The sequence below is a fragment of the Psittacula echo genome, assembly GCF_963264785.1.
Source record: "Psittacula echo genome assembly, chromosome: 7".
Classification (NCBI taxonomy): Eukaryota; Metazoa; Chordata; class Aves; order Psittaciformes; family Psittacidae; genus Psittacula; species Psittacula echo.
The window spans coordinates 25,635,847-25,661,157 of NC_137740.1; the positions used below are offsets into that span (position 1 = coordinate 25,635,847).

General features: G+C 38.7%; 1 protein-coding gene across 1 annotated transcript in view; it reads right to left on the reverse strand.

Annotated features, from left to right (window-relative positions):
- Positions 1–1,156: 1,156 nt before the first annotated feature.
- Positions 1,157–25,311, reverse strand: part of NIBAN1 (niban apoptosis regulator 1) — a gene marked incomplete at its 5' end in the record, with an annotated part of 64,980 nt that continues 40,825 nt past the window's right edge. Inside the window, 9 exons of the mRNA XM_080623387.1 lie at positions 1,157–3,982; positions 4,924–5,035; positions 6,801–6,908; positions 7,449–7,559; positions 10,125–10,286; positions 10,545–10,732; positions 11,706–11,868; positions 11,964–12,068; positions 17,879–17,994. Of these exons, the coding sequence (XP_080479513.1) occupies positions 2,256–3,982; positions 4,924–5,035; positions 6,801–6,908; positions 7,449–7,559; positions 10,125–10,286; positions 10,545–10,732; positions 11,706–11,868; positions 11,964–12,068; positions 17,879–17,994 (2,792 nt within the window). The 3' untranslated portion in view covers positions 1,157–2,255. The remainder of the gene's footprint in view (positions 3,983–4,923; positions 5,036–6,800; positions 6,909–7,448; positions 7,560–10,124; positions 10,287–10,544; positions 10,733–11,705; positions 11,869–11,963; positions 12,069–17,878; positions 17,995–25,311) is intronic.

Genomic DNA, 25,311 nt, shown 5'->3' on the forward strand with positions numbered 1-25,311 from the left:
TGTCCACAAAGTCAAAGGTTCAGTCCCCTAGCCGTGAGGAACTTCAATTCAAATTGCAGACCAAGGCAACGTACAGGCTGAATCTTCCCTCTTCTTTCCCACCCTACTTAAGAAAAACAAATAATGCTGAGCACCTGTATTCAACAACTTAATTCTTCAATATTACAGGAAAATATTACCCAGATCTAAATCTGCCATAGAAATAACTGAAAAATTACTATGATGGGAATGCTTTTGCTAAATACTTTCTGTATAGGTGTATCTTAATTTGTATTAGCTCTAAACAGCTCTTGGAGACTGCAGTCTTTTTTGCAGAGTCGCTGTCTCGCTAGTCCTCCTTCATACATCATATGAAACAGTCATGTCGCTTAATTTAACATGGCTAAGAGAGACTGCTGCTGCTTAACTGTAAAACACATTATAAATTTGAAGTCATTTAACATTCATTACTGATTAGAAATAGCTAATGATTTGTAAAAACGAAGTGGCTTACAGTGAAATAATTAATGATTTGTTAAAAAATGGCTTACAGTGGTTTGTGTGTTTACAAATTAGTATTTTTGCATGAAATATAAGGAGGAAATGAGTCAAAGTACTTTTGCAAGGAAAACTTCTGTGACCTTAATGTTTCTATACCTCAGTATGACTTCTAGAACAAACAGCAGTTGCATTTATTTTACAATAGTGACATTGCAGTTGATCCAGTCACTCAACAATGTTCCTTGCTTGTGCAGTAATATTTGCCTGTTCCTCTAGTGTCAATTCAATGTTAGTATTATAGCATATTTTGATAGCATTAAATAATAGACTTTGCACAGTTTGTTGAAGTTAAATGCCAACAAGTATTATGCTTTCAGGAATTTATTATTTTTTCCCATGTCTTTATGAGTGTAAATCTTGCACTCCATACTGCATTTATCATTAATCATTTATCATTAATCTTTGCTGTCCTGTACTGTATTATATTTATTCAGAAACAGTCTGAAACACCAGGCAAACATTTTAAGGTGCTTTAAACTGATCTCTGAAGCGAGGCCTTGAAATCTAAAGCCCATTTTACTAAAATACTGGTTTTCATTTCCAAGCTTTTATGTACTGTAAATATGCAGATAATGCATATAAGCAACTCTGTGCATAGACTTGATATGGATGATAATATGCCACCTATGAAAGCAATAGGTCTCTTTTCAATAACTGCTTTTGAAATGTGATTCTGCCTCCCAAAGTCTAAGCACATGTGAATAACCTTTGGCTGCTCTTTGCTTAACATCTGTGTTAGAAATTCTATTCAATTATTATAATATTTCACAATTATTGCCATTTATTATATAATTTTTGCACCTCAAAAGACCTACAGAACTGGGTAACTCAGTAAGAATGGGAATGGCAGAATTATTAATATTCTGTATTAGACAGCCATAGATGAATATATTTTATGGTGGGAAGTAAAACAGAAAGATGCTGCCTAATAGTTATAGTTGTTGTAAACATTCTCATCTTCCCTTCCATAAAATGAAACAAAATAAAGTAGCCATACAGTGCTCTGGAAGGCTAAATAACGCAGAAGTACACAGCGGGACTGAGAAACCTGCTCCCATATTTTCCCCATTTTAAATACAGCAATTAAAAAAAAAAAAAAAAAATCAGGAAACTTGCTTGTCTTAATTATTTTAAAGTTTTGGTGGATATTAAAGTAATAAGTTTGCAGAGTTTGCACAGAGTGTGGCTTTTGAGCAACTTTCTAAATTAATTATTTGGTTCTGTTTAACTACTAAAGGTTTTGTTTATTTCCTGTATACTGCATGCAAATACTAAAAGCATCCTTGGATAGCAATATGTGCACCAACCACCTAAGAATCACAGCAGTAGTTGTCAAATCCATGTACTTAAAAACCATGAGCCTCTCCCTTGCTAAAGAACTAAGAACAGTTACATTGTTAAAATAACTTTATAGTTGGGGGTGGGTTGCTTTTGAACCATTCAGTGGTCATATTTTCAAACTTTTTCTATAACCATAAAAGGTAGCAAATTTTGAGTGGGGGGTGAGGTTCCCAACAGCAATCTGGTTTTAAACAGTGAGGGCTTTAACTGAAAAGAAACCTATCACCCATCACACAGGAAGGGTTCTGTGCTAAAACTGCAAGAGCTGATAAAACCACAAGCCCATTTCCTCTAGCTCTGACCCAAAGTAGTCACAATTAAACAGGGATTACTGGAGTAAATAAATCCTGCAGGGATGGGTTGAAAAACACTTCTTACTCTTCAGAGTTTTGCTGTGCATAACTATCTTCTCTGTTTTCTTCTGTGAAAATATCTTTTACTTCTGTGCTTTTTAGTTCCATGTGTGAAGATGATTCATGTCCTGGCTTCCCTTCACCCTCACCAGCCTCTGTATCTTCTGTGACCTCTATGGCACTAACCTCACCCTGTTCCAGCACCAAAGAATCTGGCGTATCTAGTAGTCCTCTTCTTGGGTTTTCTGTATCCAAAATGGGCACTTGTGTTGTGCCTGCATTTTCAGCAGGTTTATGAAAAAAGCTTTCAGTCTCCACCGCGGTGGCATGGCTATTCCCTACTCCTCCCTCCTCCCCATCTAATCTTTTGTCTTTAGACACATTTTCAGTGTGTTCCTCTAGCTGCAATCTATCACTTTTGCAGCTTCCCACACCTGTGTACCAAACACTTTGTGTGATCTCCACCTCTGCTTTTGTCTCCTGAGACATATCTGAGCTTTCCACCAGCCATTCTGCTTGTGCCATATTGCAGGCCCCCTTGGACACATCCTTTAAATTTGTACCATCTGTCCCCAAACTAGATGAAGATGGTTGGTCCTCCTTGAACTCTGCACATTCTGCTGCATGTTTATTCATCATCATCTGGCTCACTTGAATTTCTGCTGTAGCCATTTTGCTCAATTCATTATTCCCTTTATTGTGCTCCTGCAAATTTAATATCTCACCTTCGCAAATCTCCTTTATGTTCTCGGTTGGAGTATCTGCTGGTATCTCAACTGTAACCATAAGCAAACTCCTTATCTCGTTCACATCATCGGGGGATTTAAAACTCTTTTCTTCTGACTTGCCTTCTTTTTCTGGATTATCCCAAGACCCTCCTTTCCCTGCATTTTCATCCTGGGAAATAACCCATGTCTCCGTACTAGGTCCTTGGCCGTTGCTTTCTTTTTTACTATCCTCTTCAAATCCCATTCCTACTGCATTTTCACTCTGACTTAGTTTTTCTGTAATTTCTCTTTCTACCTTGATTTTATTTTCAGCATCCCCTAAAATATCTGCTTCTGCTACATTATCATGTGGGGAAGTCAGCTTTATCTCAGAAACTTTTTCCCGTGCTTCGCTTTCTTTTTCTGTGCTACCAACAAACACAGCATCCATTGCCATTTGACTCTCAGAAGTTACCTTTTCTTCTACTGCTCCTTCATGTACCCTAAGCTCTTTTTTAGGGCTGGCTCCAAGACCTTTTACTTCAGTTTCAGTCCCAGAAGCTACTTTTTCTTCCACAGCTTCTGGTTGTGTCTTAAGCTCTTTCTCAGCGTTTATTACACACTCTGCTTTCACTGTATCTTCATTCTCCAAAGTGCTTTTTTTCTCTACAACTTCTTGATTTGTAAGGGTAGCTGAAAGGGTTTCCTGGTTTTGGCCAATGTCTATATGGAACATTTCTTCACCTTTGCTTGCCTGATCACTAGCTGTTTTAGCAGAAGCGACTGCCTCTTTGTCTGATGACCTTCTATCATCACCATCCTTCTCCCAAGAAATTTTTCCTGTCACAATGAGCGTTTCATCACTTTGAGTTTCAGTGTCTGACATCTCAGCTCGGGCGGTGGAAGGCTTCTTGGCGGGAGTGGTTTGTGCTGATCCTGAAGGGGTCTTCAGGTCTGTTAAGCTGGACACGCTTTCACAGGGCAAATTCAAGTTATCTTCAAAGAGGTTGTGCTTCTTCATAATGGCAGCTTCTTTTATCACTAGATAAAACAGAAAGATCAAACTGTTTTGGAAAGACTGACAGAGGTACATTGAAGAAGGTACAGTGTTTTCCCAAGTTGCTAATTTTGTACATTTTGATATTGCAGACAACAGTAGCTTTCATTTTCAACTTGCTTTTAGTTTACATTTCTTTTGGGGTGGGGGAGGGCAGGGATTTTATCTGTTTCGAATAACAGAACTTCAATATTGACCTAAGCATTGCTGTAATAGAAGACTACCAGAGGAACCCACAATGCACAAAGATAATGTTTCAATGCATAAGTATATTACAAGAATATATGAATAGAAGTGTGTTCTTTACTTTTATTATTACACTCATATTTTTAAACAGGAGTGCCAAAGAGGGTCTATTAAAATTTACTGTGCAATACACATGCTTGTCTTTTATCTAGGGTATAGACAGACACAGATCCAGAGAGATCCAAGTATTTTATGTATCTATACATGCCATCAAAAATAATTTAGTTTTCTGACACAAAAGCAGAGAGGTCTGCAGGGAACACTGCACTGGCATCACTGATGTGCTGGAAACTGCATCCTGCAGTGCATTTCATTTGAGGAAATTAATTTTTGGTGCCATTAGATATCACCAAGTCTTTGCAAATAAGATCATAATTTCACTACTTGGCCCAGGAAATCAAGATGAAATGAAGTTGGTATAATTATATTTTGTTAGAAATAGGCTTGTGCCAAGCTATCATTTTGAATTACCCAGGTCTAGTGAAATTGCCACATAATTCAGATTTTAGGGCTTGCCACACAGTTTTAGTAAGCTAAATAAAAACACTGTAGCATCGTAACCAACCCTCTTCAGGAAAGTGGGACCTGGGACTGAAACAGTCAGGTTAGGACTCTGGGAAGCTCTGAGGCAAGAGCTCACATTGAAATGCTGTTACTGTCACCTCAATAAAGTTCTCACCTTTCAGGGTTTCTTCAAGCAGTGTCTGATATAAAATCTCTTCATACACATTTTCTACTTGAATCACACTAGTGTAATCAGCAAAAATGAACTGCTCGTATTTCTGCAGCTCCTGTGCAGAAAGAGAAGAAAGGAACAGATCTATAAAAATGAGAGATTCTGAAAGTCCTGCTTCAACATAGCACCTTGGAGATGCCTTCTAGCAGGTCTTGCAATGCTCCTTGATGGCTCTTGAGGTGATCTATTCGAACTATGACTGAATGAACTATGTATGTTCACAATTTATTATGCATTTATCAAGCAGTATTCTTTCACAGTAATTACATTAAAAGCAGTATAGATCGCCACCATCTGCACTATAATAAACAATTCTGAAATAAATAGCTAGTGAGGAAATGCCTCACTGTTTGCCCAAGGAGGCAAATCCACAGTGAGCATGGGAGATACAGGGTTTGACTTTGTTTTTCTAATAGGCCTGTAACATTTTAGCTTACAGATTTATATGCAATAGCCTGTCTAGTCAATAACTGAGTCATTATCACTAGGCAGCTGTTGGTTGTCTATACGTGACCTCTGCCTGCTTCTAGAAAAGGTGCTTACATGAAAACATCTGGAGGTTTTCAAGTAAGACGACAAGAACTGACTTGGCATGTCAACTGTTCCACATATTTACTTCTAGAGCTGGCTGCTCGTTTTTGCAGAGGCATAAACACAGTTATCAGAAATGAAACAGAAAAGGCTTGTGGGAAGTTTACACCACCACTGCTTCATTCATCCTGTATGACAGAGACGTGATGTGAGACTCCACCCTCTCTACATATATTCAAGGTGATGAAATGCTTGCCCTTGTGTGAAGGCACTGCTGACACTCTACTAGAGACTATTATTTTTGAGATAGTAAAGAAAGTAGAGTGACATAGAGAAGAGAGTGATTTTAAACACATTTTTGAAAGTTGTAAGTTTTAATAATCCATACTTAAAGTCTCACAAGCATAACTTGGGAAAATACTTGGTTTTAAAACTGAAACAGCAAGAGCAGCACAGCCTGTGGGAACTGATGAACATCAAGGGAAACAAAAGGGCAGAGAGGCTGGGATGGCTTAGGGCAGTCATTTTTCAGCAGGTACAATGGAAATGCAAGAGGATATGCATGGGCTTCGAGAAAGGCACAGACTATTTGTTTTGAGTCAAGGTGAACAGCATTCCAGCACGCTTCTGATGCAGCCATACTGATAACATCTTCACGAAACTCTGGTAGCCACATTTGCTGAGTACTAACCTACCCATATGATTAAGGATAACAGAGATCATCTCTGTATGTTTGTTTCCTGATTGTTGGCGCAATTACTTCAATTTAAAATCACTGACAGCAAGTGCAAGGCCTGTCTGCTCCTGCTGCCCAAGCAAGCATTTGGCTTTGAAGGAGGTTGACAGCAGAGGCTCTGTATGGTCACAGGTGTGCCTCCAAGAGCGCTACTGAAAAAGGAAGTGCCCTCTCCCACAGACTGAATTTTTGCCTGAAGCAGGGCTGCTGAACACAAGGACAAGCTCATAAACCACAATCGTAACTCTCAAGAGGAGTCCAGTTTGAGGGGACTTCAAACCTCTAGGGAAGAAATAAAATAGGGATAGGCAAAGGTCTGCAACTATCTTTGAGAAAGCAAGCTGTATATACAGCTTCCCTGTTTCCTGAAATCTTCCTTACGTTCCGTATGTACCCAATCCATGAGCTGGTAAATCTAAGTATCTGTCCCAGCTGGCAGCCAATCTGCACAACTGTCCAAGAGAAAACAGCCTTATAGAATTGAGGATTTACTGCCAAGGTGTTAATTCTTCTCTGCCTTTTATAATTGTTTTTTATATTCACAGAAACCTACTGGTTTGCACATTGAAGCCAGTGTCTTCTGCATTGTGGGCAAAGTAATCTGTACCAGTGCTTCTTGAAATATCTTCTTCCGGATAGTGCTGCTGTCATAATCATATTGCTGTCAAAACAGACAAAAAGAGAAACAAGCCCAAACATATCTGTGGTTATTAATCACTCATAAGAGGAACTGGTTATTGTTATCCTGTAACTGGTAATGGGTGAATTCCAAAGGACACCATATCATGGGTGCACTCAGGGGTTTGAATTCCTATGCAGGTTATTCCAGCTTTTAAACAATACTCTAAAATCTAGTTTTCTTGGATCCCTTTCCCTTCTAGAAACAGCCCCCCAATTCTTCTCTCCAGGTATTTCAGCACTGCCGCTTCTGAGAGTAGCAAATTCTAGGGGCAGGCTAATTATAAAGCTAATAAAAATTATTTACCCAGATTCACAGCATCATATCCATCTGATTTAATTGCAATGAAAGGCATTGCACATGTAAATATTTTCACAAGTATATGTCCAGAACTAGGTTTTACCCCCAAATGCTAAATGCCACCAAATCAGTATTTCCAGCTGGATAGTAAGAGATAGCGTCTTTCAAATACTGAGATAAATTAATATAAAATACATTCTCAGTTTCTGAAAAGGCATTTACCTTCAGTACTCTCAGCTTGACTTTTTCAATGGTGGTTGCAACTTTTGCTGAGTCTGCCTGGCGACTTGGAGAGAACAACTGCTCAAAAGTATAAACTGCATTTTCCATCAGCTAAAAACAATAATAAGAAAAAAAACCCACAACAACTGTTAAAGACCAGTAACACAAAATTGTACTTTGAAGAAGGCGAAACAGAGAAAGAATAACAGGCCTAAAATAAGAATTTAAATTACTTATTTTAACTTTAAATTATTGTGGAAGGGGAAGAAAAAACACACAGAAATCTTGCAATAAAGAAAATTTAGCCTTGGTATCATTATTAAGCTGGCATAGCTTTCCTGTAGATTTAATCTCATGTCACCATCCAAACTGGAAGTCACAAAGACAAAAAAGTAGAATCAATCACCTATATATATAAAGGCCATTGACAAAACTCATTATCGTTAATGAGATGACTCCCACTGACTCCTATCAGATTCTAATGATCTTAATCATAAATACTGAAGAATTTTTTTTTAAAGGTAACTAATCAGTAGCTTTCCTTATGAAACAAATCATTATCAGCAAAAATTGCAGAGTGAAGTAATTTCTCATGGAATTATGTTAGATAGGCTGGCATTTATCATATTTTCAGGTTGCTCAGAGATTCATTAAAAACATTAATCCACTATTCTGAAAAGGTATTTCAGAAAAATAGTTCTGCAAGTGTTAATTACTTCTACTTAATAAGGTTTTGCCTTTTTTAGCTAAGTGTTTTCTTTTAAATTTTAATATATTCTGATTAAAGAAGTACAAGGATATCCACAGGGAGTCTGTCCATATAGCAGCTATTCCTTTGCACCACATGGGGCCATCTCAGTCAATGTACATAGCCATATATACTATAGGACTTCTTGTAGTCTGTAAATTAATGTGTACATACTTAGGGATAAGACATGCTTTTAATTCCTCCTTGGCTAGTAAATCTTTGTGAATGAAAACACACAGTGACAAATGTTGAAGACCAGTTTTTCTAACTGACTTTGCAGATAATGTAGGATTGGACTATACAGGATGTATAATGCAGAAGGTGGAGATTTATTCAATTTGTGTGTGCATGAGAAGGCTGTACAATAAATGCTCATGCACTGCAAAACCTTGGATACAAGAAAAAGACAGGATCAGTGTAGAGTTAAGTCTGAGGCTAATTAAAAGATTAATTACTCATTTCTTATCTCAATTTTTATTTGAAGCAAATGATAAATTGGTGTAATTCTGGTGAAGTCACTAAAGCTGCTTTATTTACGCCAGTTGAGCACCGTGCTCCGAAATTTCTGAAAACTGGCCACTAGAGGATGCCAAGCTCCCAAGCCAAGGAATCCTGCTCCCGCCTCCACCCGAGCCAAATGCTTCTTTGACATTAAGACTACGCGAGCATAGACATGTCTGACCTTACCCGTTAATAAAATAAATGTCCGTGACTATGAAGTGAAACTGCTTGCTCTTTTTCTGAGAACAATACCAGCCTTCTACAAAGAGAAGCATTAACAGTATACAAGTTTTTTAAGGAGAGGAGCATTAACAGCATTTTTAGAACAACTTGTTCTTTAATTTATTTATTGTGAATTTTTATTCATGTTCTGTTCAGAAAAAAGCACCACATGGACTGTATGGAATCTATTTTTTGTCTATTTCTATATCTCGACTCATAACCTTCACTTACTGAAAGACATTTTATTTGGCAGCATTTTGGAATGGTCTGCCTGAAAGACCCAGACATGAAATCAGAACTTTATTTCTAAATAATTCTTTGGCTGCTGATCATGGCTATACTTAAAAGATCTGCTTTTAGGAAAACCCTATCCCAGCACTGTGCTAGAGACTTCCTTTCCATATTGACAACTCCCATTCCATAGAACTGGACCAGCTCCATTTCATAAGATTACCAACTAGATTATTTAGCTTCTCAACTGCATATTAAAATCACAAGATTCAACTTAGAGGTAGAAGGCCAAATTTGTCTTGTGATCTGGCAATCGAAGTAAGTCTGCTAGCCAGCTCTCAATAGATTTCTGGCCAGGCATCCAGAAGAAACAAATGCAAAGCAAAATTATAGCCTGTACTAATACACACTAGATGGTGAAAACAGGAGTTAATTTTCTATCTGAAATGATGTAGACACTTCAACCATTCCAACGAGAAGTGAAGTTTGTTTAAAGCACCTAAATGTAGCTACATCCTGAGACGTCATCTGTGTCCAAGTAATTGCCAGTTTCTAATATTAATTGCCTTACTTTATATTAATGAGAAAATAAGCTACCAAGAAGAGACATTCCATTTTGGTAAAATACATTTAAGACCCTTCCTGAATCCTTGAGAATGGAAATCGGGTAGATTTTAGCACTCCACTGGATACAAGCACAACTTTCTTGGGTGCTGAGAATTCAGAACATGAAAGATCAGGAGAAGAGATGATCCATTCAAAACTTTTGTGCCTTGCTGAAAGACACATGCATCCTCACAAACGTAAATGTCAGACACCCTCTAGCTGTGATTTTTTTAGGCTTTGTTATCTGTACTTTGATCAAGAGATATTCTGGGACTCTTGCACAGCTTTTTATAAAGGTTACTTTGAAGCATGTTAGAAGAACAAACCTAACCTGTTCTCCCAGGAGGAAAAACTGGATGTTACAGTACCTCTTGCATAAAGTTCTGTGTCCTCTGAATCACAAAATCAATGTGATAGACCTTGAAGCGACTCTTGAGGTCTTGAAGGAGCTCCTGAAGGAGATTCACTTTCAGATAGCAGGGTTCCATTTTCACAGAGTTGAATGGCAGGTTCATAAGCTGATCCATGTTCTGCATTCCAGTGGAGGAAGAACAGGTTTCAAGAGAAAGACACCAGAGGTGAATTTTTAATAGAGAATTTAACAGTGGCCCTAAACCAAATTCTGATATCTGTGCTGCAGTTGCACGAATACCACAAGACTTCCTAAACAAAAAACCCAAGAGCTAACATACTACCACCTGGGAAAGCAAACACTGCTGTCAATCAAATTCTAGCTAGAAGGTCCTTGTGCTAATATAAAAGGCTCCAAATATACTTTTTTGTCTTACCTCCTTTAGCTTTGTGATATCATTTGTCTTCTGGAAGTCCTGGATGATCTCATTAACTTCTTTATCAAAAAGTGAGCGGACTTCAGTGAATCCGGAACTCACCGGACCCATGAGCTCCTCTAATATGGAAGTGAGAAATGGCTGGATATTTTCTGTGCAGCACTTCTGGGCAGGCTCAGAAACAGTGGCTAGAGTGTCAGACAATACAATGGTTGCATTTAGGCTACTAAGAGATATAGCGAAAAAGTAATCTGAACTGATTGACTTTACAATGAATTAAATGACTCCTTGCTTTTCCCCAGAGTCACACCTCCACAAAGATTAAGATGATGAAAGGAGACTTTATAGTTCTATGAGTGACAATAAAACACCTTTCCCATGTCCCACCTAATCAAATGCTAGCAGCTTAGGGGACCTGCGAGAGCACAGGAAAGGGCAGCTCTAAGTATTGATACATACTGGGAGATTCAGACAAGAGCATGGCCACGGAGACTGTATAAGAAAGCATCCAAACTTGGTACTCTATAGTTCACCAAAAGCATCCTAATCTGGTATGTGAGGATGTCAACAGAACATCCTGAGTTTTACCAAAACAGCTCCTAAATTATCAGTTATTTGTTTGCTAGCTTAAGCAACATCAACTAATGTTTTGCCTGCTTTTTACATTCATTTTTATATTCATAGCAAAATTATAATTACTTCACATTAGTGTAAAACGATCTAAGAAGCCCTTTGGCTTAAGTACTCTTTCATAACTTCTGAATTTCTCACATAACCAGAACCTGGTTTTGTGGCACATTCCAAGGTATCAGGTCAAAACCACTACACTTTTAATTATGCTCATGTGACCTCTTATCTTCATTGCATAAGGCTGTCCAAATAAAAATGAAAGCAGAACAAGCAACTCTAATCATAATACACAAAACCCATCAGGTCTACCTCCATTTGAGAAGACCTAGTATTTTCAAAGACACAGTGGCCACAGGTATCAGTTCTCATCAAAGGCAGCAGAGGTTCAAAGCATTTGTTTTCTGAAAATTAGTGTCTCCAGCTGGATTTTTCAAAACACATGAGAATTTCAGAACAATGACATCTGGTAATTTGAGCAACACAATGAGAAACAAAAAAATTGCTGCAAAACACAGCTGTTCCTCCACTAACCTTTGATTTTTCCAGCTAAGAAGTTCTTGGAGTTCAGAATCTGATCCATGTCTGAACGAATCGTTCCTTCAAGAGTTTTTGCAAAATCTCTGCATTCTTCTTTCAAGGTACTTAATCCTTCTGACACTTGCTGCTGAACTAAGCCGTAAGTTTCTTCTACGATCTAAACCCAAATTAAATTAAGAAGCATAGGTTAGAATCAGCACACACAGACAACAAGGTTTTATGAGAAAAAACTCTGTAAATACCAGTACTTACACCAAACCAGGTCCGCTTCCTATCATTCCTCTTTCCTTTCATTTTAGGCAGGATCATTGTTTGAAGGTTAGGCAGGAGTTCCTCCATCACAAGGTTGCTCAGGATCTATATCGTCAGATGATTAAAATTACACATTCACATACTGTTCTTCATCAGAAAACTGAGCACTCACATCACATTGTGATGCGCAAACACAGGCAACCTCAAATAAATACAATGACTATCCCAGGTTTCCAGGAACACTGGATTTAAAAATATTAGGTATGCCTGTGGGAAAATCCAGGAATTTCATCTGAAGCATTTCTCATTTAAAGACTTTGAGAGACCATGCAAAAACTGACAACAGATGAAATAAGATGCCTATTAAAATTTACTGCATGCTATTATAAAATTGCCATGTGCAAATCAGTAGAGATAAAATGATTGATATCAACTGAGCAACTGGATAAAAAAGTTGGTTTGCTGCTTCCCCACGCTGACCTTGTTCTGGGATACTCACACCCTCCCAGAGGAGGTATCATCGAGGATAAATTGTTCTAACAAGTCATAAACCAAAGGATGCTCTGATTGATAGGAAGATAATTGTGCAAGAAAAGAAAGATGTGACTGTCCCAATGTGAATCTCCATCACTTTTTTAGGTGAGCACCAACTTCACAATTCAAACAAGAAAACAAGATCCTAGGAAAAACAGGGTATAGGACAGAAATGGGAACCAGAAATGTGGGTAACCTGTGAATCAAATTACTCTGATTTCTTAAATCTGTAACATGATCCAAAAGATTCATTAGCTCCAGCCTGATATAAAAAAGAGGTAAAATAAATAGCTAGCTGTTGGAGTTCAAGAAAAAAATTTCAAGCACTTTCTTTTGTCACTGAAAGATAACTCTACTAGTCTAAAACCAATAAAACTTTCACATTGTAGGGTTCATACACATTAAAGTTTCCTCTCAACACCTCCAGATTCTTGAATGAAAACCTAAGAAGATACTCTGTGATAAAGGTGCACCACAGCAGAAAGGCAGAGAAAAGTGTCAGAGGGACACATGGAGTGTTCATGAAGGAATGTAAAGAAACTGAGGAAAAAGTGTCATTGCCCCATTTTTTTATCATTTCTGTAAGTATATGGTTGGTCTATCATTGCTGTATTTTTCTGAATTGACACTTAGTACTTTCCTCCCTCAAGAACATTTTCACTTTGAAACAGGGTCCAGTGGTTGTAGAAAAGAAGCACCACCCTTTCTGATCCCAGCATCTAACTGGCAATTCAGTCTTGCAGATGGTTCCAATTAGAAAGAAAATACATCAGACTGGGAATACAGATGATACCAATTTGGGGGAGTGGTCAATACACTGACAAGCAAGGCTGCTATTCAAAGGGACCTAGATGGGCTGAAGAAATGGGTGGACAAAAACCTCCTAAAGTTTAGCAAAAGCATAGTCCAACATCTGGGATGGAACAACCCTGAACATCAGTTTAGCCTGGTGACAACTGGCTGGAAAGCAATTTTGCAGAAAATTACTTGGGCATCCTGGTGGAAAAGATATTCATCATTGGTCTGCAGAGTGGCCTTGCAGCAAAAGGCAACAGCAGGTTGAGGGAGAACGTTCTCCTCTATTCAGCACTTGTCAGACCGCATCTGGAGTGGTGTCCAGTTTGGGGCTCCCCAGTAAAAAACAGAACTTGACACACTGGAGTGGATTCAGCAGAACCCACCAGGATGATCGGGGGATGGAGCACATGACATGTAAGGAGAGACAAAGGGAACTGGGTTTGCTTAGCCTTAAGAAGATAAGACTCAGGAGAGATCTTACTGCTGTCCACAACTTCAATATGGAGGATGTTAGGCAGGCACAACCAGACTTTTCTTGGAAATGGCCAGGGAAAGGAAGAAGGTAACAGTTACAAGTAGTAACAAGGGAAATAGTAGTCAGGTATTAAGAAATATCTTTCAGCATGAGGGCAATCATGGGAACAAGTCATGCCACCTCCAGCTTTGGATATCTTCAGAACTAAACTGCACAAAGCCCCTAAAGTTGGCTCTGCTTTAAGTGTGGGATTGGTCCAGATAACCTACAGAGATCCCCTTTTAACTAAACTGTTCTATGGTTCTGTGGTTCTCTTTATAGCATCACCCAACTTTGTACAGAAGAAGGATCAAATTCTTTCTTCAGTACAGAAAGAATTTAATGGTGTGAGATGGATGCCTGGTTTCATTCACTGGTACCCATTTCAGAAGTTTTCTTCAGAATTACACACTGTATCGGGCTTTGAACCTTGTCTCCGTAGATTTGAACTACAGTTTCTTCCTTGCCCATCCTGCTCAGATGCACCAAACTGTCAATAAATGCACAGAGTTATAGGCAGAGATCTGATTTCGGGAGTCTAGGCTTTCCTCTCCATTTTTTATTTATGGACACTGTATGTCCTGTGGCCTGAGAAAGCTGTGAGACCTCTCTTTCTCCTACACTTTCAGCAGCAAGTTGGCCAATAAGGCAAACTATGCAAGCAGAGGTAAGGAGTTCATCATAGGACCTGTCCAATTGCTATTTCTTTGTGACCTCAGGTCTCTGAACATGTTTCCTATGGAGGCATCTATCAGTGCTCAGGATATATGCGGGATTCTTGAATTTCTCTGCTTAAAGCATCTCAATTTTGAACTAAAGACCTCAGTCTCGTATTTGGTTCAGACATTACTCATCCTCGTAATTCAGAGGAGAAAGGGACATTTTTATTTCTGGACATGTTCATTTTCTGGTTTGTTTTTTGCCCAGGTATGTTTGTAGTGGCCCAGAGTTACAGATATACAGCTGCCAATTTATGATGACAGAGGCAATACTATGGTTCATGTGCTATGCAGAACAGCACACAGCCCTTTCATCAATGCTTTTTATCTGTCCCAACTGTGCACAGATACGAGGTTGCCCACAGATTCTTGAAAGCTTGAAGTGCAGTGTCTATCCTGCAAATCACAGAGAGACATAGTAACCCTATAAAAGGAGCACAAAATGCATCTTAAGTTTCTGTAGATTTCTCATTTACTGGGTAAAAGATTTAAAGGATTACTACCTTCCTCAATGGTTTCAGTAAAGTGTCACAGACAGTACATAGTCTTCCTTTTTCTCCAGTGGGGCTTGAACAGAGGTTTTGCTAAGTGATGCATATTTGAACCCAGCTCTTGTCCTTGCTTCAGCAACAGCCCAGCATAGTCCTCATTCAAGGACCACAGCCCTGAGGCACCCAGCTACTGGCTAAGCCAATGCAAAATGCAAAAGCAGCGCTCAACTTTACATTTCATCATGCCAGTGCTTCCTGACATTCAACCTCGCATACTACAGCTTCTTGAGTGGGTTTTAGGCATGCACTAACAACACGACAGGGAAATGTCAGGAATTTAGACAGCAAAAGTAAGTAAGAAAAAGCTTTGACTGCATGCCATGTAGTGTAAAATCGAGTACCTCCTGGGTGTAAGAGATCCCCTATAGAAATGTAACACACAATACCCTACTCATTAACATACATCTAATATACCTATAACATGCCATACCCTATTATTATTGTTTCATGTAACTTAAGTACTTATCGATTATGCCACAGTACCACTTTGGATTCAGCTGTGCTGATTCAAATACCTGTCAAAACCAAAGGACTATTTCAGGTCCTAAACTAATAGGTCAGTTAAAAATAATCTCAAGAATAACCCAAACTGGAGCACCACAGAAAAAATAATAAACGTGACAATGGATCAAACATATTCTGAAAAATTTGACACGTTTTTAGGAATGCTGGATTGGCTTTATATTTCTGTACTGAAAGGTGCACTGTAGAATTTTGGGGCTTTTTAATCCCTTATTCCGCTATTCTTGATTTACCAGTATGTTACTTCTGCATTCATGTAGTACTGACCAATGAAGTTATATTAGTACAAAATGAGGGTGTTTTAGTGCTCTCACTAAAAAAAGCTTTCTGCTGCTGCTTAAAACAAGCGCTGTCAATAATTTCATGGGTTTAACCCAGTATTTCAGCACTTAACCTACAGAAATAATATCTACTACTGTATTTATCCTTTATTAATAATGAAACCTTAAAAATGAAAAAGAACAAAAACAAAACCAGGAAAAGGAACTTTTACGACACACAAAAAAAAAAAATCAGTAGGTCTTCAGCCAAGTGACTGGGTACTTGCTAGTATTACATCCATGTTGCAGTACATAGGTAGAACTGCATGAGCTAATACTGTAGAGACTCTGTCTTTATAAATTAATGTTAGGGAATATATTTATTGGCAATCTGCAGAGATTTTTACAGCAACAAACTGTAGCTTGCTCATTCCAAACCACTCACTTAGCTTGGATATTTGCCTAAAATAATTATTATATTTGTCAAAGCAGGCATGAGAACAAACCATAGTTGCAGAATGAATTATTACTAAGAAGATAATGGCGTAACTAGTCTGGATGTCTTCTGATTACAGTTCTCTTGAGGTGTATGGGCTATGAGTAAGTAGTTGGCAAGCAATATAAAATATAAAATATAAAATATAAAATGAAACTAGCATTATAACAGCTACGTAACTTGAGGGAGGAGGGGACAAAAGGAAAACTCTCACTCCCTCCACTGGAAGGATGGAACTCCTTATACTAAGGAATTATCAGATTTTAGCAGTAAACCTCAATCCCTGGCACTGGGAAAGACCCTGTTTATAGTTTCTTCCCCAGTTTCCACATTCTTCAGCATTTCAAAGGTAGACTTCTCCTAAAAGAGTAATCTGATTTCTTAAAACAAACCTCCAGATTATAAACTCTGCATCAAGCTTTTTCCCATTTTCCCAAAGGGAAGCCAGATTTCATGAAGGAAAACACCCAGCAGCTGGTACTAAAGTAAATATTTGCTGCTGAGTGCTCAGTGCTTAGGAAAATAATTGTAAATCAGGGCCCAAATAATGGCTCAATTGCACTAAAAGACATCTGGAGTGATGCCAGAGAGATCAGTGGAATTACTTTAGCTACCACCAGTGCTCCAAAGCTACTCGCTCAGGTGCCCAAATATGGACCCAGACCTTGAGCTTAGGACCTCATTTCTAAAGAACTGAAGTACACAAATTTCTGGTGTTTGTGTGACTGTTACTATGCAAGACTTTGTTTCAGAAGTCTGGCACAATAAGTAGGTATACCAGTTTATCCACTCAGGACTAAAAGCTCCAGTCCCAAACTACAGGGAAAAGCAAAATGAAGAGGTTCTTCAGAATTTTTGTTTAGCTGCTATTCTGTTCTTCATGAAACCTGATCTCCTATGATGGCATCTGGAGGCATTACAGGACAAGGAGCAGGAAAGTATTGTGTTAAATAACAAAGGTAATAGCAACAGAAGAAAAAAAAAAATCTCTTATCTGCAAAATAGCTCTCATGAAAGATAGAAAAACAGAACACAGCCCAATGCAGCTGACAGAGAGTATCTACTGTGTACAGACCATGGGTTCTGAGTTTTGTGTGTATTGCTTTTGCTGCCACTAATTTACTAAAACTGTAAACAGCACCAAATGTGATAGAGACATATTAGCAAGTGCTTTGCTTTAGACACAGCATTTACTCACCAGTTGACCCCATGGCATAAAATTAAAGTAGATGCATGAGCTTTTTGTGGAAATGTGATCATCACTACATTCTAGTACAAAGCAAGAATTTTAGTTCATAGCATACTTTCTTTCACTTTCTAGCAAAAACTCAAAATGGATTTTATTAAAAAAGAATTATCACTTTACATATCAGTAAGAAGTATCTTGAAATCTCGGGCATTTCTACCTACCAGATTTTCTTTTTTAAAATGCCATTTTTTCCCGAGCAGCTTTACAACCTTCATTATCCTCAAAACTGACATATCCAAAGCCAATGAAATATCAGGAAGATATTCTTTTACCTCTTTTTCATTGCCAGTTATCATTTCCCACATCCCATAGTGGCCTTTCTCCTGCCGGAAGAATTGAACGGCTTCTAAGAACGCCTCAACTTCATACGTTGTCTGGTTGAGAAAATCTAGAGAAAACACAAAGTAACATAAAGGATTTACCCATAAATAATTTTTACAAAATTACCATCCTTTTTTGATCCATTTTTCTGTTTCATGTGCATCTAACTAATATTTTTAAATTATTTATTAAACCTGAATGTCTGAAGATCTTGGGCTTTCATTAAGATTTAGGAGTGCAACATTAACTATCACACTGCAAGTATGAACTACCACCCCATTTAAGTTGATAAGTTAAACCAAAACCAGCAAATGTTAATATGCAAATGTTAATATGGAGCACATGAGAAGGTAAGAGTTTTATGGCAGGAAACCTTGTCTGTGGTAGACTTCGATAAGGCAGACTTTAACATGTGAAAGCTCATCCCTTGCCTTTATACGTATGAGCAATGTAAGATGGTACATGGGAAGAATTCAACAGCCCATATCAGGACCAAGAGTTGGGAGCTTCTGCTTCTTTAAGATAAGAATTAAGAATTTAAGATAATCATAGTCAGCTGATTGTGGCATGTTGTAAGTGCTTGATGAATTTCTAAACCCTGAGTTGACACTCCCCAGTAATCTTTTATTTTCTTTGTTTTACTCAGGAACTGATGATAAAGATGATTTTTCATGAACAAAGTAAGCACTGTGCTCATACCAATTAAGCACAAAAACTTTTGACAAAATCATGATGCTTTCCCTAAATATTTCAAGAATGTTTAACCACAGTTCCAGAGTATCTGGTTATCGTCCACAGCTACTGCTGCTAGATGGTAGTTTTTCCCAAGAACAGCATGATAGCCTGGGGACACTCTTGTACAAATGAGACCACAGCACGGAAAAACCTGAGAAGTGGCTGAGCTAGTTTGCTCTTACAAACTCCGGTTAACCAGTTGTGCAACAGAAATCACATCACAGACAATTTGTTCTTTCCAAACTGCTAATGGCTTTCAAGAGAGTTGCAGCCAACATTCTCCTTCACAGGAGAGTGCACAAACCCACAGCTAACTAAGACTGCAACTGCAGTTATACAGCAGGACTAGTTTGTCATGATCTGGGGAGAAACAGTCCCTTTGTCTCAAAATGTGGAAAAGCTTCCTAGTGCAATCAGGCTGCCTGACAAACCTGAGTAAGAAAAACCACCACTGAAACACTTCAGGAATTCAAGTGCTGTGTCTCTGCTGTGGAACTGAGCTTCAGGATTATTGTGAGGATTATCTGAAGGGAAAAACAAAGCCACAATGATTTACTCTCCACTCTTCAAGGTTATATTCTTGCAGCCTTGATCAGCTGAAATCCTGTTGTGTACATGTTAGGAAGAAAGGAGGAATGAAAGGTAAGTATGATACTTTAAAAGATACTGATGTGTAAAAACTATTGTTATGTGAAGAGTCAGAGAGTAAATTCTCAAGTTCTGCCTGTCAAGCAAGACATTTCTGATTTGTTCATGAAACTTTTGCAGAGAGGAGCTTTATAGGACATACCAAGGACAATACAGGCATTATACAAATTATGAGAAGCACAAAGGATTAAAATTGCAGTAATGCCTGATATGTCAACTACCACATGCTTCACACAAAAACGAAAGCTACTGAAACATACAGTTAATTTCATCAGTGCTTTACCCTGGCTGCTGCTTGAAAACAGCACTGAATAGATTTTATCTAAATGGTAGGCAATGAGGTTTTGGATCTGCTAAGAGCCCAAATGTCAGAATTTGCCCTTTCAGAGTTTCCCCTGAGCGTAATAATTACTTCAGGAAGGTAAGTTATAGATAGTGTGGTGCAGTAAACACTCTCTCAGTGCCACTCTCTAGATACCATCCCCGATTTGCAGATATTTGGAGATCCAGAGAGATCACACAATTTCTTCAAGCTCACACGATGATCAAAAGAGAGAAAAACAGCCAGGTAAAATCCTAACCATACATTCATTGCTACCGCCATGATTTATATCACTTTTAACAGCAAGCCACAAACAAGGATGCTAAAATGTCAGTAAAAGAGTTTAAGTCAGGTTGTTTACTGCCAAGAGATGGCTGCTTTATTGAAAGAATGGAGTATTTCATCTGAGAAACTGGTGGAGCACTGCATATGAAAGCTTCTGTCCTCCCAGAATTAAACTCTGAATATTTTGACAAGAAGAGGGCCAGGCTTGGCTGGAGAAAGGGAAAACTGCAGCTCTTGCAGCTCTCCGATCATGACTCACATGTTTTCCTTCTTCACAGCTGTGCTCCTAACCAAAACAACAGACCATCCAAAGGGCTGGATCTTCGACCTGCTGAGATGATGATGCACCAGTGCTGACAAGAGTCTGCCCTCTAAGATCGTCAAACTCATTTAACTTCATGGTCAAGAGAATATTTTCTCACTGTTCTGACTGTCCTAATTCAATACAGAAGTGGGAAGAAGGTGCTAAAAGCCAAAAGCAATTTATTTGAATAGTTCATGGGAAAAATATCAAGCTGCAAATACCATAAAATGATTATGCATTCTTTCCTATGACAGTAAACATGGAGGAAAAACACAATTATGGCAGCCTTACTATAAAAACAGCCCAAAGTAGAAAGGAAGCTTTATCCTTCAAGGCTTCTACAATTGCTTAATTTAGGCAATTTCATTCCCACTTTCCATAAGAGGAAAAGATTGCATCAGTGATAAGGCACTGAACAACTAGATCCATCCAGCATTGAGCTGTGCAGAAGCTGTTAGTGAGGCACACAAGACAGAGGCACATTCATGGGATACAGCTCAAGAAGAAAGAATTGTACCCAAGCTGAAAGGAGCTGTGGTGCACGTCTCTAAGATTTCAGCAGGGAAGAGACAGAGCTTCTGTAAATCAGATCTAGCAGTTTATGAAAAGGCTAGAGGACCACGGCTGGCTTGGCAGCCAGCTCTGTTATGCCATAGAAAAGCAAGGACAACAATGAATAAGCTGTTGGGATAGTACCGCTTGCATGTAGGAGACAGGATGGTGCGTGGGAGATGGAAGCAAACGCTGCAGCTGCAAACAGGGCAGGTGGTAAACCCCAGTGGTATCAGGAACGATTGTTCATCAGAAGATGACGTGTGCTTCACTCTCCTTAATGCCCTTGCAAGGGTTTCTCCTTCAACAAATCTGGCTGGCACCTACCATGAGTGACGCATCTGTCCCCGCTGCTTGTAGAAAATGGAACATGTTAGAGGAGCTTGGTGCAGTGGTGCTTGTCGGTCATCCTTAACCAACTCCCATACAAAGCCATAAAATTTACTGAATGTCCCCCAGCAAAAGGCCAGTGAGGCTTTATAGGTACCCAGACTGATGTTATGTGCTTAATCCAGGCTAGTCTGCACTTGCAAAATTACCAAGCATCTTCTCCAACTGCTAATGAATATAACATCAGCTTATTTGTGGAGAGTAAAACAAAACTCTCTTTGATTTGTTTAATTTTAACATAAGAAAACCCACCTAGAGACTCTATCTTTAGACATCCAAGTGTGGAGCCTAATTTTAATAACAGATAAGATATTGCTAGCCATAGATTCCTTTTATAAACATAACAGAATAACCACTATAAAGCTCTGCTTTAAAACACCAAAGGACATCTGGAAGCACCATGACTTCACAAATCTACCCAAATTCGCAAGTCTCTCAAAGACATAGCTCAGTTTGTTCAGGACTGCAGAAAGCTACAGCATGCAGTGGATAAACAGTTTAAATCTCTCTTAAAAAAAAAAAAAAAAACCCAAAAAAATCTCAAACCTTAACAAAATGATACACAGAAGACAGACTGTTTGACGCCCACTGAGCACACTTGCACCTGATGCAGAAGTGTTAACTTAGAGTTCCTCATTGCTAATTTCACCTGTATCCGTTTTTTTGGCTGCTGTGAGATTTGCAGTCTCCTAACAGGGTGCTTCAGGCAATGAGCTGTGACTCCTCCTCTGTCACTTGGCAGGTGAATGTTTGGTTGTACAGGCAAGCAACGAGGAAATCTTCAGTCCCAAATTCCTATCTGCTCTCCCACCCACGGCAGGACAGCTGCAACTTTGTTTGAAGATGGACGTGTCACTGGCACATTGCTTAAAAGCCCCTTGGGAAAGGCTATCTGAATAATTTTTCTGACTCACTAAGATTTCCTCTGTGTGTCTACAGGCAGCAGTGGAAACTAACTGCCCTGGTGAATTTGGTCTTGTCTACAGGCATAGATTGACTGGTCTTAGATCAGTCAAAACACTAAGACCTTTGTGCAAAAATTTCTATAAATACACCTCATTACCAGAGAGGATGAGTGCCACAGAAATCACTGCATCTAGCTAAAATGGTGGATTTTCAGCAAATCCAAATAATATGAAATCTGTAGTCAAATATTTCAGTTCAGATTCTGTATCTGTATATACTGCAGACTGCTGAATTGGGTCTCTTGCTGTACTTTGTGACAAAAAGCTCAAAAGCTGATGTTTAACCGCTTAGTTCATTATTTTTCTTAATTGCAACACATGCCTCTTTAACATTACATATACTAACCTGCCATGCTAACTGTTAAAAAGTATTTCAATATCCATATTGAATGGATATATCAATAACTGTATCAATATTTAAATTGTGTGCCCCTCTGAACAATAACTGTCATGAATGAAGCTATTCAAACTCACTACTGCAGCATGAAAATGGTCATCAAACAACAGGAATACCAATAGGTGTTTGAAGACAGACAGCATATCATTTACCCCCTTAACAAATGCAACAGTGACAGTTAAGTCTTCATATAAGTGTCAGCACAGCTCATTTCTGTCTGCTTGTGCAACTGCATAGAAAAGTCTGTGTTTGGGAAGAGCAGGGAAATGTTTCTCCAGCTCTGGTGGGACTTCAGAGAGTGAGAATTTTCCACCTCCCAGAACTGATGGGGTGGTTTGCTCTACTGGGACACCAATGGTTCACAGTTCCCTTCTGTGCCTTGGCTAATGCTGCAAATTGTGATTTTTGCACACAGCAACAGCGTTATTGTATTAAACTGTTTGGAGAGCCAAGGAACTGCAAGCAGTATGTTTCATGATGTGTAAAAAACGAGTACATCATTCTTGAAAACAAACTGAGTGCCCCTATTGCAATCCACTAAATGTCTTTCTCCCATATGGGCTTTTCTTATGAGAAATTTATTACTTTTATTTTTAATAGGAGTGAAGGGATTGACTGTGGACAAAGCGCTTTTACCAAAGTGAGCTAAAACACTGAGAGTAATCTAAGCTTTTTGGCTGACATTTCACAATAGGCTGAGGCCCAAAGACATAGAAGAACAAGGTTAAAACAGAATCCAGAAGGCTGAGCTCACAGAGCACGGGTTTTAATTAAAGAAATGCTGATTCTGACATAACACACATCAGCTGACTACCAAAACTCAGAAGTAATCCACCCTGGATTCATCTGTTTCCTGCAGCTCTCACATCTATGTACATGTTACTGAGCTGGAGAGCTGCCTACAGTTCCGTTAAAGATTCTGTGTTCAGTTAATATTATTTTCCATACAGTCCCAGAATTCTTTCTGCAGGTAACTATAATTGATATTAAAGCAATCTGGCATTCAACTATGGCTGTATTTATAAGAGATGATCATGTAAAGGCCCATAGGTAGGAAGGTAGCCTTGCCTGGCTCTTGCCTACCATCTTCAATAATTGCAGCTTTGGTCAAATGCCTCTTCTCAATGTAAGTCGCGAACAACTTGCTATACTTTGTAGTTCCCTCCTACAAGACAGCAGGGACCATGAATACTTCCTCAAATCTTCAAAAACCACAGGCTGACTTTGGTTAAAGAGTAGGGCAGGTAGGAAGACAACCACTGGAAGGAAATTAGTATGGTAAATTAATAGAACCTACATTTACTTTGATGTGATCTCACAGTAATATTTCCTTGCTTTTTCATCTATTTGGTGGAAAACTGGCTCAGGTGAAGGCAGCACCAAAACTGTTTTGTAGCTGTTTCTTGTTCACCTTACATAGCATTTTCCTGGGACAAAAATCTCTGTACAGGTATCAGTGAAGGGTCTTCCTTCTTGTGATGCTACAAATAGCAGCAGGAGGTGGATAAGGCTAAAAATTATTTTAAAATGTCTTATATTTTATTTTAACAGTCTCAAAAGATGGTGCTTTCACCACTTCCTATTTCCACTGGACACTGCTACTCTCAGTGGAATAGATTTCATGCTAGGAAATGCAAATTACATTTTATCCAATTTTGTTATCCTTCCAAGTCATCCCCTTCTCCCCTTGGCGTCTGTTTCTTTCAAACATATCTAGACTGTTGTTTTCCTTCTGCTTTCCTTTATTCATGCTCTTTGATTTAAAAAAAAATAAATTAAAAAAAATTAGTTCTTTTAAAACAAAAGCAGGTAAAAATGAAAATACACAACCCCAAACCAGAAGGAGGCTGCTGAAAGAAAAGGCTGCTATTTTAAAAATCTGTGGTGTCTTAACCATCTGAATACATCGGGAATTTCCATCTCTTGTACTGGTACTTCAAAGAAAGCTATTGCACACTGCCAGCAACCAAAGGATTTCGGGTGAATGCAGCTGTGAATCATCAGTTAGATGCTCCTGCAGTTAAGGAATCATTCTGCCAACCTCTCAACACCGCAGTTAGGGGATGTCTATCAAATAAAAATAAAATAAATGAGCATGACAAAGAACAATTTCCCTTTCTACGAATGATCTTTGTAGCACAGGTTTCCTGCAATAGCATTTTTTATAGCATTTCTGGTAATACCTGCCTGGGAATTATTTGCTGCGGGTAGGGACTGCAGTGATTACTGTTCATTGCTCACACAGTTTCTGGTTAATGATGAGCAACTTTCTACTACAGGGTGTATAAGTAATATCATCACACAGAGGATTATGGACAGGACTCAGAGAAAGGCTAAGAGAGGGCAAGATCATCTTATCACATGACGAAAAGCTACCACCTGAGTTCCCAGCACATTTTAAGAGCTGCTGTTTGTAAGATATTTCAGAAGGTTGGTAAGAAAAGCCATGGCCATCAACTCCAAAAAACAAGGTTAGAAAAATTTCTATCTTCAAAAAATAAGCAAATAGTCCCAACCCAAAGAGGGTGGCAGTTAAGAAAATGACAGTCAATCCATCTGCTTGAATCTGAGGAGATGAGGAGAGCTTGGAAACTGGACCTCAGGAAAAGATAGTTTGCCCAGGGCTTGTAGCATGACTACAGTACCTCTGGAAATGATCCCCTGAATAGAAGGACACACAGTTTACTTTTGTAGAATGGAGTCCTGTCATATTATTATCCAAACTGAGAATGAATTAAAGTATAATGCACTGGGTCTGAGAAGCATCAACTTCATAGCTCAGATGT